At 43.7% G+C, this 17,615-nt stretch overlaps 1 protein-coding gene and 1 long non-coding RNA gene across 9 annotated transcripts in view; one reads left to right on the top strand and one right to left on the bottom strand.

The window, feature by feature from the left end:
• Positions 1-1,383: 1,383 nt before the first annotated feature.
• STOX2 (storkhead box 2) overlaps positions 1,384-17,615 on the bottom strand; it is a 229,422-nt gene continuing 213,190 nt past the window's right edge. For 6 of the 8 annotated variants that reach the window (XM_045452814.1, XM_045452819.1, XM_045452825.1 and 3 more), the window contains 2 exons: positions 13,584-15,849; positions 1,384-7,894 (listed from right to left, as the gene is read on the bottom strand). In XM_045452814.1, coding sequence (XP_045308770.1) covers positions 7,699-7,894; positions 13,584-15,849 — 2,462 coding nt within the window. In that variant the 3' untranslated portion in view covers positions 1,384-7,698. Of the gene's footprint in view, positions 7,895-13,360; positions 13,410-13,579; positions 15,850-17,615 lie in introns of those variants that run through there. The other 2 variants (XM_045452830.1, XM_045452839.1) reach the window with 2 other exon arrangements.
• LOC123585064 lies at positions 7,736-8,429 on the top strand. The gene is made up of 2 exons (XR_006705878.1): positions 7,736-7,828; positions 8,352-8,429. It is a non-coding gene; the product is annotated as an uncharacterized LOC123585064 (long non-coding RNA).

The raw sequence follows: 17,615 nt of genomic DNA, 5'->3' as shown, positions 1-17,615 counted from the left end.
ACCTGACCTCTCTTGTCTAATGCATTGTATCTGCCTCTTGCTCTTGACATTGCACTTCTAATGCCATTCTTTTAACAAGGTTCACCAGAAAAGCCCGCTCAGCCTATCTGGAGTGCAGGTGCCTTGATTTTTCTTGGAATTGCTGTCTGGTGCTATGTGGCCTCTAAATATTCATCACACACACTTATTCCATGTGTTACATGATTAACTATTTGCTTTACAGGAGAAGTCTGGAGCCACTGGGCCCAAACAGGGGGAATATCATGAAATCCAAGTATCCCCACAGTAGGGATATGATTTCACAGTTAAATAAATTATTAAAGTCAGGTGAATACCTTCTTTTTATGATTCAGTGGCTCTCGATTTCACAGCTGTAACAGGGCAGGAGGCACGTATTGAGTACCCTGCTTGGCTTTTCTTTACGGAGGGAAAAAAAAAATCCCACCACTCTAAACACTTAAAAATAAGTTAAAGCCATACCATTTCCTTTGGAAAGAAAAGATCTTTATGAACTGTGACCATTCTCTCAAAGGAGTCAGAATCCTGCCTTCCATCTTCTGAAGGCACATTTCCTCCATGTGTCTGGTTCACTGGATCGCTCTGAAGGGAATACGCCATCACCTTTATTGTTCCGGTATTGTAAGCTCGTGCTAACTTCGTGCTTGAAGAAGGGGGTGTCTGAATGGAGACAGTTCAAACTATACGCAAACTAAAATAGGACCTGTTCTTCAAAGTGGTCACCTTGGGTTCCCCACACTTACCCAAATGACTCTGTCGTCGGAGGTCTGCTTTGGGTAACTGCCTTTACAAGAAAATCAGGCTCAACGTTATAGCTTCCGATTGTTTTTGACTAACACTGCTGTTGCCGGACTTCATCGTTTGCTTGAGGGAGGATTACTTTTGGTTTGAAAAAAGGGAGTCCTTTCTCCAAGGACAAAGATTTACCACTGTGGACAGCCAAAAGAGTGGTAGATTCTGGAGGAGTCGCAAACTTGTACAAGTGCCTTCCAGGAATATGTGAATAGACGCTGGGTGCTCATGGGGGAGGGGATCACGTTTATTTGGGGACAGAAGTTGTGATTTGAGGGCCGACAAAACAAACCAACCCCACCGCTTTCTGATTTCACAGAAGACGTAATCCTTTGTGTCTCTAAGCCTAACTCTTAAATTTGAATAGCTGGCCAAAAATGTGTCTTTTTCAACATTCCTGGAAAAAGATTCTGATTAGATATTTCTGTGTTCAGTTGTTTTCATTCAAAAGCTCTAATCACTAAGACTGTGCAATAAAAATTTTGCTACGAACTCCTGTTAATTGAGGAGAGCAATAAATTGGTCTCACCTAAAGTATTTTCGCTCAAGTACCAAAAAAAATCCACTTAGACATATAACCAAATGTTATTTAATATCTTAAAAAGTAACACGATCCAAAATGGATATTTCACACAACACTACATAAACAACATGAACACAGTATTACCATATGGAGGGACTTTCAAATATAGACTTACAAAAATCCCTGTGCTTTGTTTTCCTTTTAAGTTATTATACTAAGCATGACAAGTCAATCATCATTTACAATATGGCACACCGGCACGATAAAAACCATGTTACAAATGTGCTGTCATAAATCAGTAACATTAGGGAAGACATTTCATGAACTGTAATTATTTCATATGAAATACTATACAATATAAACAGAACATCCATCTTGGATGACCTTTACAGCAACCAGAGACCAAGTAATTTAAAGTTTTTTTTTTTTTTTTTCAGTGCAAACACATTTTATTCAAGGCAGTCTTGGCTGCAAAACTCCTTTCTAACATACAGTAAATCCCACTTGCACTTCTTAATTCATTTACCCTAATGCAATAGTCACATTCAGTCACTCAGAGAAAGATACCTGCAGAATTATGATCCCTTTAAACTTAATGTTGAAATTTAATTCTCTTCTAGAAAGTAGTATCTATGTCAACTACTCTAAGGACCTTAATTTGTAGCTGTCAATACTTACATGAAGGTGACCCTAGGGCAGCTCTAGTCCTAACCCATCACGTGTGCACAGTACCACACGCTGTTTTGCGCTTCCGGTGTGGAAACCGTGGCGGTGTATCGGTATCCAGGAGGGGGGAACGGGAAGGAGGCAGGGAGGCAGGACCTCCGAGGAAAGGCAGGCAAGAAGCTGCTGAGTGTGGACTTCATGAATTTTCCGTAACTGCAGAGGACTGACACTGGAGGAGTTCTCAGATTTGGTACCTCTTTTTGGTGGGAGCAAGGAACGGGGTGCCAAGGTCAGCCTTTGGACAGGGAGGCGTAGGCACTGTACGTGGACAGGCCAAGCCTCTAGCCTTACGTTTGCTTCCAGGGTCACTGCTGCCTCACTCGTGAAACTCCCCCTTCCCTCGTTGGCAGGGTGTGTGTGCGTGTGTGCGTATGTGTGTTCACATCTGCAGCCAACAATGAGCAATTAAAGCCCTACAACTGATCATATACAATCATAAGAAAGTTTAGTCCCCCATGAGCCTCGTAGAATTCTCTACCTTGCAAATCAGCAACTGTAAGTCATAGAACAACTGTGAAAACACAGGATTATGTGTTGGAGGAGCAATCACTAGGGACTCTCTCTGGGATGCTGCTAAAAAAGACGCAGAGATTAACTCAATCAGGGACGTGCCAATGCCCATTTTCAACACACTGGGAAATTTAATCATGAAATTTTTCGTATATATAATTTATGAAATGTCTCCTAAATAAAAATCTATGGGAAAATATTAGATGTATCCTTAATACTGTAGAACCTTCTGGGAGAATGACGGAGTGACAGCTGATTGTTTTGTCTTACTTGGCAAAGATCAGACTGATCGTAATCTCCTTCCTGCCCATATTTTATTAACCCAAAGCAAAACAGTGGTTTCCTTGCTTTTGCATTCGTCCTTCCTGTGTCCTGGCTTCCCTGAGCCTGAACACGTGCAGAAGCATGTCTCGAGAACAGAAGAGAAAGAAGAGAATGGGCAGGACAGTACTGGGTGGGGTGGGGGAGGAGGGCGGGGAGGGACAGGAAAAGACGGGATCACTTCTGCTTGGGGTCTGCTGTCGCCTGACAGCATGCTTCCGGCTGGTTCTGTGCCTGGCCCGTGGCAATGGAGAAGGTCCCCAGCAAGGATCTGACATCTCCTAGTTTGAGAAAACACTTAGAACTAGATCAGCTCCCTCGGAAATCCAGATTCTTACAGGTAGGACTCAATACGTTGTACTGAATTTCTGTTGTGCTAAAAGCAGCACTGTGAAGAGTACTTGATAAAGTTCTAAATTACGATTTCTGTTTCAGCACCTTCCACTGCCAGGAGCACATGTTCCTGAAAGATGGTATTTTAGCACAGGAATTAAAGAAGCCCAAGAGGAAACTGTAAACTAGGGTGTATGTCTGGGATCTGCCTCTGACCGCAATGGCATTGGGTGGATTTTGTAAAATTCCAAACACCCTGAACTTTTTGAATGAAAATGGACAAAAGTGTACAGTTGTATTTGTTTCCTTTGACTTTATTAGCACACATCAGAAAAAACAGCATTGTATTTAGTGATTTCTCATGATGGTCTATCAGTTAGAAAATAGGTCACTGGTAGCTGCCACTGAGTTTCTGGGTAATCTTAAGTCACTCCTTCTGTTTGTCCATTTCAAGTATGGGTGTTACAAACAGGACCTGCTTTGTTAATTGTCAATCTGAATGCTTTGGAAGCACTTTGAGATCCCAAAATGAACGGGCAAAGTCATGATAGTTTGTTGTTGGCTTTTAATCAAGCTCCAAATGCTGCCCATGTTATAAATGGTGAGACTTTTCAAAATAGGTTCACTATCGTATAGTGAGCAAGACGCCTATAATTTAAGTTAAAAACTTTATTTTCAAGTACACTTGGTGGCAATATGTGGTTCGTCCTGGGTAGGGTTTTACAGAGCTGTGCCAACCTAAAAAAAAAAAAAAAAAAACAAAAAACGCACAATGCTTTTCTTTTCATCAAACAGGGTTTTTTCTTCCCCATGGCGATTGCGATATAATTTAAATTTACATCTTCGAACCACTGGCTGGGCTCTAAGAAAGGGAGACTTGGGAACAGCTGGTGTTCGGATCATCGTTACTTCAGCTTAACTTTCAATTTATGCTTCCTGAACTTGAGCTTCACAACATCAGAGAAGCAGTAATTTGGTATTTTTATCCTGCTTGGTCCCCATTCAGCTCTTCTGTTAGTTTTCTCTATTTGATGGCACCCCCCTTTTCATATGCTCATTAAGGTCCCCTGAGATGTGCAAAATATAGAAAATGGAATACAAATTATTTAGCACACGTGGTGAGTACACAGCACTGCTCTTTTAATTAAAATGAAGTTTGGGCTCGGTATGGTAGCGTGTGCGTGAAAGCAGCGAGGCCCAAAGTACTTCAAAGCCGGCACGGTCCACATATCTGGTGTGACTTCTACTGAAAACCTAGAATTCAAATCGGATTCTTTCAGGAGTAGAGAGCTGGCTAAATTATGTGTACCAATCGGCTCTCTGCCAGAGAGAACTCTTGGCAGGAATGGGGTGGGTGGGGTGGGGTGGGGTGGGGTGGAAAGACAAGAAATTTCAACTTCGTTTCGTTCGTAACAAAATCGAGTGTGCTTTTGTGGGATAGAGAGGAGAGACAGGTTTACATCTGAAAGCGAAATAATGCCGTAAAACAAAACCACGGCCATGAAAAAGTCACGAGCCCACACGGGCAGCCACCGACACACACACAGAACGCCATGGCCGAATGTTTACGAAAGTTTTCAACTTTGCTTTTCTGAACAATACACTTGAACACACTGCTGCCGCTTCATCAAATTTATGGAGGTAGTTCTATGTAAAAATAAAAATTACCATAAAGTAATATGCTGTATCATAATAATACATACGTGTGCAAAATGCCGACAGATGGGTTGACCCTTGAAAGTTGAACGCTACGCAGAGATTCAACCAGATTCAGTTTTGTAAACCTTCCAGCTAAGAAACTCTAAGCGAAGACTGGATAAGCAGCCATGTAACACAAAGCTATCAGCGCAGGGGAGGAAACGGGTGCTGGCAACGTTGGTGCGGGCCGAGCGTTTGGTCACTGAGAAGCTCGCCGTTGACCATCTCGGGTCACATCTGTAACATGCTTCCTGCCGCCTCACTCCTCCCCCATCCAAGAATCCTGATTAGATTCAGACGGGGATATTTCCACACGGAATGTCTGCTTCCATCGTACGGTCTTTAAAGCCCATCTTTTCTACACTAATGGCTCCAGGTCTAAGGGAGTTTCTGGTTGTTTTTAAAATCATGTACCCCGTAGCATCAGGCTAATGGTATACACGTTTTATTTGAATAACATCTTCTGTAAACCTATTTCTTGTGAACTATTGATAAATTCATATTTTAAAGCTTCTCTTAAAGGGTAATGCTTTCCTTTCCTGTCCACACAGCATTTGATTATAATAATGGCCATTTTCAGAGGATCAACTAGAGGCTGATGTATTGTTTCAATGGTTACGTTATTTATGAACTGATGGTATGATTCAGCGCTTGAGAGCAGGTTTTTTTGGGGGAAAAAAAAACCCGAAACGAATTTAGACAGAAGAATTTAGTATCCGTATGGTATACACCTCCCCAAGGAAATAGACTCTGTGTATAGTCTATTAGATACATTATCATTCCTTCCGGACATATTTAAGCCATGAGACAAATAGTTCATTTCTGGGCAATCAGGGCATGCCTTGGAAGAAATAAGGCATGAGACTCGAAGCCAACTGACCTAAGCATTTTAGTGGCAGAGGGGCTTACCAAGAAACGTGCTGACGTTTCACTATAGGCATAAAAAAAAAGGAATCTAAGCTTGATGAGTCCAGTTTGACTCAATGCAACTTGCAAATATCTGAAAATGCATGAGGGAGTATCCATATGTTTCAAGAATCAGTCCAACTATGTGTAGGACTGCGTTCCTTAAACAGATCCCTAGGGATTGAACCTAATACTGAAGCAGAAATGTGTCACACATTTTTATGCCAATTACTGAAGTCCGAGGCGGAAAGACTTTAGATTTATTTTGGGGTATGTATTTTACGGTCTGTGGCTCCAAACATCACGTGCCACTAAACTAAAACGTTTTGCCAGACTTTACTTGCGTCATATGTAACCCTTCTGCAAATACCTGTTCAGTATCTACCATGGTTCTCAATAAAATGGGGGAACTTGGAAGTGTCTCTTCTCTGTAAAGTGGAAGCCCGGTTATTTGTATTCCTTTGCTGCTTAGAGTCTTCTCCATATTCAACATGATGTAAACCAAAGCAAAACGTTAACAAACCATTCTGAAATAAGTTGGGCCAATAACTATACATCCGCCTAAAAACGCCTCCTGAAATTGGTTACAAAGTATCTGTAAACATCACTCTGGCATAGTTCATGTATGCATAATTGTCATTCTGATAGATTTTTTGGGGGAGTACAAGTTCGGATTATACCATACTTGCAGAATGAGCACATCCTGTTGGTAAGTACATGGGCACATGTAGAGTTCTAATCAAAAATTACTTTTTAAAGTTTTCTCTATAGATATCTTTCCAGGAATAAAAGGCCTGAAGTTCAACTCTCCCTAAATTTGCTCTTTCCTATAACCACTAAAAATGATCTCCCATAGCCTAATTTAGGCATTCTATTTAAAACTACATAAAATAGATTAATGTCCTTCCATTAGAAAGAATAACATCCCCAGGCCATACTCTTCATTTGTATCACAAAGAACATTTTGCTTTTAAACAAACTAATTATCGTTATCTATTATAGTAAGATAGGATCATCATAAGTATCACAAGGAGGAAATTATCTTCCTTAAATATTTGATTAACACCAGTTAAGAGTCCACATTTCCCTCTTCCATCACTCAGTGCTGTGCCCCAGCCAGGCTGGGGATCCCCTTCCTTCGTCCACTTCAGAATCAAAGGCCTATATTCCTGTTTGTGATTATGGAAGGTTAAAAACTCAGACAAGCATCTGTTACACTTAAAAAACAAAATCCTGAAAACAGACACTCCCAGAATTTCGATCACGACCCCTTCTGACACACTTCCACGGGCTCCTGCAAAATCATGTCACGAAAACTCACAGTGAGAAATGACTGGTGCATGAACAATTCACACACAAAGGGCTGGGGTCCCTTCTGGTCAGTCTGACCTTGATCTCCCTCAAGGCGGACCCTCGCATTTGACGTTTTGTGGTGGCTTACGCTTTTTTTGTTTTTGTTTCTGTTTTTGGAAGTGTCAAGGATCAGTTCCGTGGCACCCTCTGACCACAGACTGGGAGCAACACGCATCTGTGGCATTTAGAAATGGAATTGGCAACTTCATGACATTGGAATGCATATCACACTTACAGTGTCTAGACTTTCCTATGTGTGCTCAGTTACAAGTAGTGAAGCAAAAGTATACATATCACCCCTACTGCTGCTATTCGGTTGCTACAGAGCCATACATGTGAAAAGCGATACTCCGAAATAAAGATTTTTGTTTTTTGCCCTAGCCTACTCAGCGGCACAGTTTAAGTAAACACAAAAACTGCGGTCGAGATGCTCGTCTTTCCCAAGATGTAAACATCAGTCCCAGTGTCGTAAACTTGGCTGTGTCCGAGGAGCCAGGAGATCTGAGGCAGAACGACAGTCACACACTGGTAACAGAAGCCTGCAGGCAGGTGGAGGGTTTCTGCAGTTTCTCAGCTTCGTTCGTCGCGGGGTCCGTACTTGCTCGGAAGCTGAAAGCCGGACCAGCCCCACCGTGCACCGGGCTCAAGGTAACGTTCTGACGACGGTTACTTTCAACAATGCTTGATGTGTTGGAAGCCAGGCTCTCCCGAGTGCTAAAAGAGTAAAAAGGGTTTGTTTTGTTTTGTTTTGTTTTACACATAAACAATTACCTCTTGAGCCCCAGAGGAAGAGCAAATGATGTAGTTAATGGATTTCCTGTCGGCTCATGATGTCACATATGCCCCATCTCACGCTGATTAGTCACACACGCTCTTTCAGCGTGGGCTCCAGAAGCTTTCACACACGTGTTATATGGTAAACGGCACCCTGAATGACAGCTTTCCACCCAGCTAAACGCATCTTCAATGTTTTCCCCTTCCCTTCCCATTCAAGGCAACCACTTCCAGATTTGATGTGATGGATGGCTATCACACATTCATCTGAGAAAAGAATCCTCTTAAATACACATACGTAGTGATTTCATTTCAGGCTGGAAATTCATTGAGAAAAGTGCTCTTGAATAAACTCAGTTTTGCCCCTAATGATGCTGTTTTCATTCCCGATTAGCAGATTTCGACTCTGGTTGGACTTCAAGCATGCCATTAGCTAATCTGCCACACTGATGGGAATAAAATTCTTCTTAAAGCACTTGGTACCTCTGTTTCCAATCTTAACACTTTCGTGGAAATACGTTGTATTTCCAGAAAAGGACTCTTAAGATTTTCCCCATTAATTTGTGAAGCTTACATGCCCTCCCCCTGCTTTGGTAGAAATATTTTATTTTTCAGAGTAGAGGTGATTTAAAGGCTTTAGCATTTCTATTTCTCTTTCAGTTTTTCTTTTTCTTTTTTTTTTTTTTTAATGTTTATTTATTTTTGAGAGAGACAGAGACAGAATGTGAGTGGATTAGGGGCAGAAAGAGAGGGAGACACAGAATCCAAAGCAGGCTCCAGGCTCTGAGCTGTCAGCACAGAGCTCGACGCGGGGCTCAAACTCATGAGCCGTGAGATCATGACCTGAGCTGAAGTCGGACGTTCAACTGACTGAGCCACCCAGGCGCCCCTCTCTTTCAGTTTTTCTATGTCAGAAACCTGTGAGTTTGTTTTATTGTTCCAAGAGATTCAGAACATTAACCTTTTAAATGTGTAGGGCAATAGCATTAGAAATAAGATAACTTAGGGGCGCCTGGGTGGCTCAGTCGGTTGAGCATCCGGTTGAGCCTGGAGCCTGCTTCAGATTCTGTGTCTCCCTCTCTCTCTGCCCCTCCCCTGTTCATGCTCTGTCTCTGTCTCAAGAATAAATAAACACCAAAAAAAAAAAAAAAATTACTTGGCCTGATTGGTAGGAACTGAACAGGTTCCAGGTTCAAAGTCCTCAAAATGGTAATAAGAAGCTTAGTTTACAAAGAGATTGAAGACACCACAAGGACGCTCAAAATATCCATCCACCCTAGCAGACAGATTCAAAGTTTAGAAAATATTCTCTGAAAGTCGGCCCCCATCCCGATGTGAGCCTGCTGGAACCAGTCAACAGGTCAAACTACTGAAGTGGACAGCCTCACCACCGCTTTCATTCCCGTCGGAACGGACAGCAATGCTGTCTGAACCCTACGCAGGTTTTCCCACCATCTGACAGTAGGATGTTCCCATGAAACCTTCCAGAGGCCGAAATGGTTAAAAAGTAGACACACCCGCTTTCCTAATGTTCGCAATGACGCTTCTTCACTTTTACGAAAGGCCCAAGTTAGTACCTGTTTCTGCGATCTGAAAGAAATCTGAAGATTTTTGCTTTCAAAGGAAGAAAGCCGTTAATGAGTAGGGTGTCTCGTCAAAGCGAAGGGCTGTGAACGCAAACTTTGGGAAGGCAGGGCCTGCCTATACTTTGGCAGTAGTTCCTAGAGAATGGACTATTTCATCCTAACCCCTTGTGGCCTTGAGTTTGCTACTCGTCCGGGAGCCAGGTAAACAGGTAACTTCCTTTAAAAGGAAGTTTGTTCACTAACCATCACAAAGACAACTGGACTTTTCTTGACTGCAAAGTGCACGCCCAGAAGGTTAATATGTTCACAGAAGTAAACCAAGTTCTTTCATTGTGCTTACAGTAGATCTGAGCATACCTAAAGAATACCCCAAAACATCAGCACTAAAGGGATGGAAAGTGCTAGACTCACCTACTTACCTGCCTTACACCTTCCCTAAGAAAAGTCATCCGTGGCTTGCTAGCACCACAGCTGAGGCACGGGGTGAGGCGGAGGAAGGAAAAAGGGCAATCAACATGGAGAACCCCAAAGATTTCCTGCCCTGTTCCTTCAGTTTCATTCTTAAATCGTGATAGCAACCTTTTATAGTATTTGATCTCCTCATCTCTAAAATGGGGAGAGTTATGGGATTCACCTACTCACAGGGTGATTGTGAAGAAATACGCATCAAGGAACCTGTACATTAAAAAGCTAGATACATATTATTTCGGTTGTACATCTGGCATCTAATGAATTAAGTAGCTCCGATGAGTTGGTTTCAGAATCCATACATGACTAAATGACATCTTTCCTAGGGCAAAATGCACTTTAAAGTCCAAAGGACCTTAAACCAGCTTAAACTTTTTCAACCAGCTTTTAAGGCATGCCAGACACCATAAACACACATCACTGCAAGAGATCATCTAAGTTGGGAGCTGTAGGTGCTCTGAGATGCCTCTGGCCACGTCTGGCCTGAGTCATTAATAGTGATAAATATATATAGTACTCCAGTTTCCCCAAAGGATATATTTCATTATTGCCGTAATAATGAGTAGGGTGAGCGGCATTCATAATGAGGGTTCTGGGCATGATCCTGAAAAAGCCGACGGAGGTAGAGCGTTAACAGTAAAACTATTCCTCACACTTAAAAGTTCTTACTTTCTTGAAAAAGAAAGCTATAGTGGAGTGCAACCTTAAAAATAAGATTTCAGGATTTGATAAGCAGAAGAGGTGAACCAAGACGCTGGTTGCTCAGTGCCCTGGCTGAGCGTGCCTCCGCTGGCCTGGCGCTCCGACAGGCACGTGCTCCCGCAGTACACAAAGCAGACACCTCCCGGGAAGCTGTGCTACCTCTGATTTTCACACTGTGTTTTCAAGCAGTTTTTGGCCTCAGATTTGGAATAGCAGGCCTCTGAGGTCAAGATTTTTCATGTTCAATATTAGATCTCCCAGCACAGTTGAAGCTTCTACCTTCCCTCCCCATTCCCCCCTTTTCAAAACCCTTTAGTCCCCAACGAAAGGGACTAAAGAATTTTGGAAATGTGGCTGAACATGACTTGTGAGCCAGCACTGACAGCTGGGAGTGTGGACATCACCTTGCTTGGTCTTTTTTGTTGTTGTTGTTATTGTTGTTGGATCTTAGTTGCTCAGTGAATTAAGTACTGGAAGATTCGAATAAATGGCCCACTTAAGACTTCTGTATCTCACGGCAGTGGAGCGGTATCAGTCTGATAATGCTCTGTGGCTAAAATACGCCTCATGCCATAGAATAAAACTCCCTATAACTCCACCATTCTCCTTCACAGACCTTCTTCATGCATCAGAAAACAACGTAATCAATTGAGGTGTACAGAAAATACAGTTTAAAAACAGGTATAGTAAGTAAGTTTTGACATAACTTCTAACCAAAGGATATTAAATACGAAAGGGGCAAAATTAGGAATTGCTCTGTAGATTATCTAACCGCGGGAAATTTATGGGTGGTCTGCATATTCCAGTAGAGAAAATCTCCCTCATAGTAGTGGACAGACACATCCCTAAATGTGAGAAGGCTGTCTCCTCAGAGAGATCTCCCCTCCTACCAGGACAAAGCGTTTAACCTTAAGTATGTTAATAAAGAAATGAAAATAAAGCCTATGTCAAGAAATAATCCCATTCATAAGTTCTATATTCTGCATTTCAAATTTAGAGATAAAACAATACATTCTATGGCGAGACTGGTTCAACGATTTTGTGAATATATGCGTTTATCTGCCCCCAAGCCAAAAACCTTCCTTTCACTATTATGTAGTGGGAGAGTTTTGAGTTAGAACCCATTAAGCTATTCTCAATATCTTCTTAGCAATGATCTCTAGAGCACCACAGCCTTCCCTCTGTGGAGGTGCAGGGGCCAAGTGGGCACTGTGCAAGGTTGAAAGCTGGTGTTCAAAGCATTGGTCAGGTAGTGTCTATATGGTTAAGAAACAGTCGAACATAAGGTACAGGCAAAATAAACCACACCTTCCATCAGCAATGGTCTTGAACATCTACCATCAACTACAAACCTTCAATGTGCCTCTCCTGCACCCACTACTAGAAACTCAAGAGGAAAAAAAAGAGCAGAAGACAGAAATAGAAAGAAAAGGATATATACATTTGATTTGATTTGGGACTTAAAAAATATTTAGCAGCAGTCGTATTTTAGAAAAGTCATTAATAGGTAGACCAGTGGTTTTCACACTGAGTGCCATGGCCCCCTGAGGTCAGTTAGGGCTCCTGGAGGGACAGGCAGAGGAGATGTGGGGCTCCTGGCCTCACACCCTCTTCCGCCAGAGCACCATCTCTGTGGTTTGTTTAGACATTAGACTTCCACACACGTGTTGACTTGGAAAAAAAGGTTACATGGCAAAAATCATCATCATCATAATCAAGAACTAGCCCTTTAAGGAATAATAAAGGTCTAATATGGGACAGACAGATTAATGATTCCCAATTTGGATTTGGGAATGCTCCATCCCCAAATTATCCAGAGTAAAGTGAAATCACAACAGAACTACATTTAATTCTTAATAATTAAAATAATATATGAAGCATATAATCGTATCTGGGTACTTGTTAAAATTCTAAAATATATTGTAGAATCTTGGGAATCACAACTCGTGAGAAATGTCAACCTCTCAGTAGTATTTCTGCATCTCAGAGTCACCAATCTGGAGTAGAATTTAGAAGAACTGGGTCCCCAGTTGCCCTTTGAGGAGAAGGAAGAGTTAAGGAGAAAAAAAAGGAAGTTGCACAGACGCTCTTTGGCTTTCTTATCCCCTGAACCACTTTAGTGCTCTCGACGTGCCAGTCAGGCATTGCATGCTCTCTGCTGTTAACCCTTTGCTGAATTACCAGCTATAATCAGAGTGCCTAAATGGGTTGTGTCAATTCTGCAGGAGGAGACATAAAAGTGTGGGCACACGTTTTGATCTAATGGAGCAAGAGCCCCTCATCTTCCTGTGAGAGACACAAGATTCCATTTCTCTGTGGATCTCAAATGTATGAGCAAAGGGGGGAAAGGGGGCGCACAGAGTCAGGACTGCAGTGGCAGCAAGCATCTGGATGCCCCAAGGGGTTGAGATCTGTCATTCCCACTAGAGGGACCCCTGTCTTTGAGTCAATTAATTTATACCCAACCCCCAACTGACTACTGACCACTCATTCTACCCAAAAAGTTATTATTTTTGAGGACCTAAAAAAAAAACAAAACAAACTTCTTTTACCAGCATGGGGGCAATATACGCATAGAAGAAAAATACTGGAAAATGTTGGTCCTAGTTAGATTGGCCTGATGCAAGTTTGAGGGAGGGAGCCAACCCACCAGTCCAGATTGGTGATCTCTACAGCTGCAGAAACATTTGTTTCAATTCCTGAAAAAGAAGTCAGAAACAGGTTGTTAACAATACAGCTCACACAACCCTTAACCCGCATTCACAGAATTAAAACTGTGAAATCAAAAAACGTTTCAAGTTATTTGCATAAAGCCCCAGGCCCTGGTAGGTGTATGTGTGTGTGTGCCCATGTGCAGAGATGCCTCTCCCTACCGTGGGGAGTTGAATCCACTGTCCACAGTGATGCTGCTGCTGTCCATGCTGTCGAGGCGTGCCGAATGTGTGGCTCTCTGGTTGCTGCTGCTGTCGGTTTCTTTTGGGGCAAGGAGGGTGAGGTTCTTCTCAAATTTCCTCTGTAAGTCTCTTTCCTTCTCCCTCTCAAGGAGCCACTGCATGGTGCCTACATCATCTCTGTTTTTTTCCTCCTCTGTGTTTTTGTTTGCCCCTTCCTCAGAGTCGTCGTCATCAGAGACATTGTAATAGTCAAAAGAGGCTTCCTGGTTCCCCCCGGACTCCTGCTGACGCTGGGAACCAGGAATGGCTGGTGCCACCGAGGTCCCCAGGGACGGCTCCAGTTTCTCGCATCGGCCTGGCAGTGTGTCGGCAGGTGTCTTCGGGAGAGATTTGAGGAGGGACAGGCTCGATTTGTGATAGCTGTTTACAGACAAGGTGCTGTGAAGAGGTTTGAACAGTGTGTCTTTGCTGAATATCTCTTTCCTCTTGTCCAGGCTGCTGGGCTCGGCGCTGTGGTGCTGGACGAGGCGTCCATTGGCGATCCCTTCTGCCACTGCGCCCGAAACAGCTGGGCCCCCACCTGGCCCTTTCGGTGACTCCTCCTTGTGCCCCACAGGCTCCCGGGAAGAATGTGGGGCCTGCCTATCAGACAGAGGCAGCTTTTTCACCCCTTCCGCCAGAGTCAGAGTGTCATGATCCTCTTTATTCTTTCCCAGAGGTGATGGTGCCGTGAGGACCGTCTCACTGGAGGTGTTGCACTGGAAATAGTCATCTGTAGCTGTTTTTGTTGGACAAGAGTTGAGTTCCCCATAGGATGGCAAACTCTCAGGTGGTTTTCCTGGCTCCAAGAGGCTACAAGCACTGGAAGGCTCCTTGCTGCCACTGACTATTTCTGGAATACACACCTCTTTGTAGCTCGTGGATGACACATGAGCCCTTTGATGGCCAATTGCTTGTGCGGGCCTTAACGTACTGTCGTCAATGTAGGACTGGCTGGGGGTTTGGTCGTCTTGGCTACAGCCTTCAGCCAGGTCTTCAGGGGTCCCTAGAGAAGAAGCACCCAGAGGGCCCTTTGAGTTATCCATCGATCTGGATCTCTCCTTGGCTTTGTTGGATCTCTCATTCCTGGACCTTCGGTCCTGGGTATGGCTGTGGCTTCGGTGCACTTTTGAGTGGGAGCTTCCCCTGGAAGGTTCAGGAAAAGGCATCTCAGTTCTCCTTTTGGCCAATTCCCCAGACACATCCCATTCTGGTGTCATGGGGAAATGAGACTCAATCACGTTCGTGTTACTATGCATGATGAAGTTATCTCCTTTGTGTTCAATGATGAAGCAGCCCTCCCTGGGTGCCCTGGTAAGAGGATCACAAAAGTCATACTCTCTGTCACCTGGGATATCCAGATGAGAACCGTCTGAAGGGTCTCCTTTAGACACTCGTGTCTTGCTGTGGGACCGAGACTTCCCGTGGGACTTTCGATGAGTCCTACTCTTTTTACTTCTTCCGCTGTGATGGGCAGAGGACCCAGCTTTACTCCGATGTGCTTTCTCTTCTTCAAGTTTCTTCATCAGTGCAGTGTGTCTCATGACATTTTCCACGGTCAAGTCCGGGTTAATACGCCTAATGATTTCCATTTCCACCTCCCTAGGGATAGTGGTTGGCGTGTCTTCATCTCGCAGGGGCCACTCCTCGGGAGGAAACTGGGCAGAAAAATTGGCTAGCTGTTTGGTCTTATCTTTTTTAAAACTTAGCCGGAATAACTTGAGCCCAAATTTTTTGGACTGCTTTTCACTATCTTTCGGTTTTGAGAGAGTTTCTGTCTTATACGAAAAGTTGACAGTACTTTTGCTCTTGTCAGTGGGTGGCACCTGGCAGAGTGAAGGAGGGCAATAGGGGTCTTTGCAGTCCTTGGCAGGTTTCCTCTGCAGAGTCGAGGCGTGCATGCTATGCACGTCTTCTCGGCAGCAGTGGCAAGAGTCGCAGTGGTTTCTGGGCAATGTTCTTTCCCTGACGCAGCCTGAGGCAGAGGGCGTTATGGTTCCGGGTTGCGGAGAGGTACACTGAGACCTGTCAGGTATCCTCTCATCCAAATGGTACCATTTACTGTTAGTTCTTATGAGAGAAGGAGTAATGAAGTAAGTCTGCGGGGTCACGATGAAATAGCCATCCGGAGTTGGGTAGATCTTCCTCTCCCGCACCAGCGTGTTGAGCGTGTGCCGTAGAATCTCTTGGCTTGGGGTGGGAACACCTAAAACCAAAGGAACACACTCATGAGAATGTAGAGGGAACTTGTCGTTGGTTCCCGATTTTTCAGGATCTGCTATGGACTGAACGTTTGTATCCCCCCAAACATTCACATGTGCAAATCCTAATCTCTGGTGCGAGGATGGGGCCCTCGTGATGTGCCCTCGTAAGAAGAGGAAGAGACAAGCCACCCCTCCCTCCCTCTGCCATGCGAGGATATGGCCGGTTTCACGCCAGGAAGAGGGCCCTCACCAGACACCAAATCTGCAGGTGCCTTGATCTCAGAGCTCCCAGATTCCAGGATCGTGAGAAAGAAATGTTTGGTGCTTAAGCCACCAGTCTATGGGAATTTTTTACAGCAGCCCAAACTAAGACAAAATCGTATGAATTTTGCCAAGCTTCAACGTATCATCCACATGGCAAGCCAGCAGGATTCAAAGGCGTTCGGGAAGAGAGACAGAAGTTAGGGGCAGTGAGATTGCTACGGTTGTCACAAGGTCTTTCCTGAACTGAGCCATGAAAAGGCAGAGTATTTTTAAAGGATGGAAAAATGAAAAATGTTTTACATCATATAATATATGTTTACAGAAAAGCCTTTCTCACTACAAAAAAAAAACCTAAGGAAACTGGGTTGAAATAGCTATCTTGATCATCAAAAACCAATAGAACATATACAGAGGCCACCATACACGCTTGAAGCTACTCCATACACTCACTTTTCAAGATTAAGCTTACTTAATAAACTTAACTTTGTAAGTTACCTAAAAGGGCAATCAGACTCGACCATTGTTCAAGATGTACCCTCCAGGTCTGAAATCATTACCTTCAGTTTTGAAAGTGACTACGTTACTGATGAAGTTTGGGTGACAATGTTCTCCTTCTTGGACTAAGTCAGCAGGATGGAGGTAGTTTTTCTAACTCGTAACCAGAGAGCCCTAAGAAATACATTTGTGAAAACTTAGAAGCTTCTCCATCTGTCTGGTCACTGAGTCCGAAAATGCCATAGTCCTTAGAATAGAAATTCCAGAAGAAAATGACAAGACTTCCTGGTACCGTGGCCGATACTGTGTTCAAAGGGTTCTGTGTGCATGTCTATGCCTTGTCTTTCTTAAGAGACAGAATTACAAGTATAAATTCTTAAGAGAGAGTAAACTCTCCAGGTTAGAGGACATTTACTCATTTCTTGGATATTGTCCATTCCTCAGTGCCAGGCACACTGAGGGCGACAGTCCTGACTAGTTTGATCTGGATGATATAATTTGGAAATAGGTCAGGTTGAATCATACTGCCAACATTCAACCGTGTCTGACCCACAAAAATGTAATTTCACGGGATTCAACCTGACACAGTTAAGGTAGTGTGACGTGGAGACTGAAAGCCTGGAGCCCAGGGCCACACTGCTGGATTCAAACCCCAGCTCCATCACTGTTACCTGGTGGCAGTGGCTGCATTATGCAGAACCCCACCCACCACACCACTCCTCCATTCAGACCTAATCCCCTAAACCTAAGCATGTGACCTGGTTTGGAGACCGGGTCTTTGCAGAGGTAAACAAGTCAAAATGAGGTCATCAGGGGAGACTCTACTCCAACACGACCAATGTTCTTCTAAAAAGGGGTAAGTGGGCACAGAGACGTGCACAGAGAGAAGACCATGTGAAGAAACACTGGTAGAAATGTCCATCCACCTGCCAAGGAGAGAGGTCTGGCAGTTTCTGAGCTCACAGACCTCCGAAGGAACCAACCAACTCTGCTGATACCTTGATTTTGC

The sequence above is a fragment of the Leopardus geoffroyi genome, chromosome B1 (assembly GCF_018350155.1).
Source record: "Leopardus geoffroyi isolate Oge1 chromosome B1, O.geoffroyi_Oge1_pat1.0, whole genome shotgun sequence".
Classification (NCBI taxonomy): Eukaryota; Metazoa; Chordata; class Mammalia; order Carnivora; family Felidae; genus Leopardus; species Leopardus geoffroyi.
The sequence above is the reverse complement of the archived record's forward strand: the minus strand, read 5'-3'. Positions and strand labels throughout refer to the sequence as shown.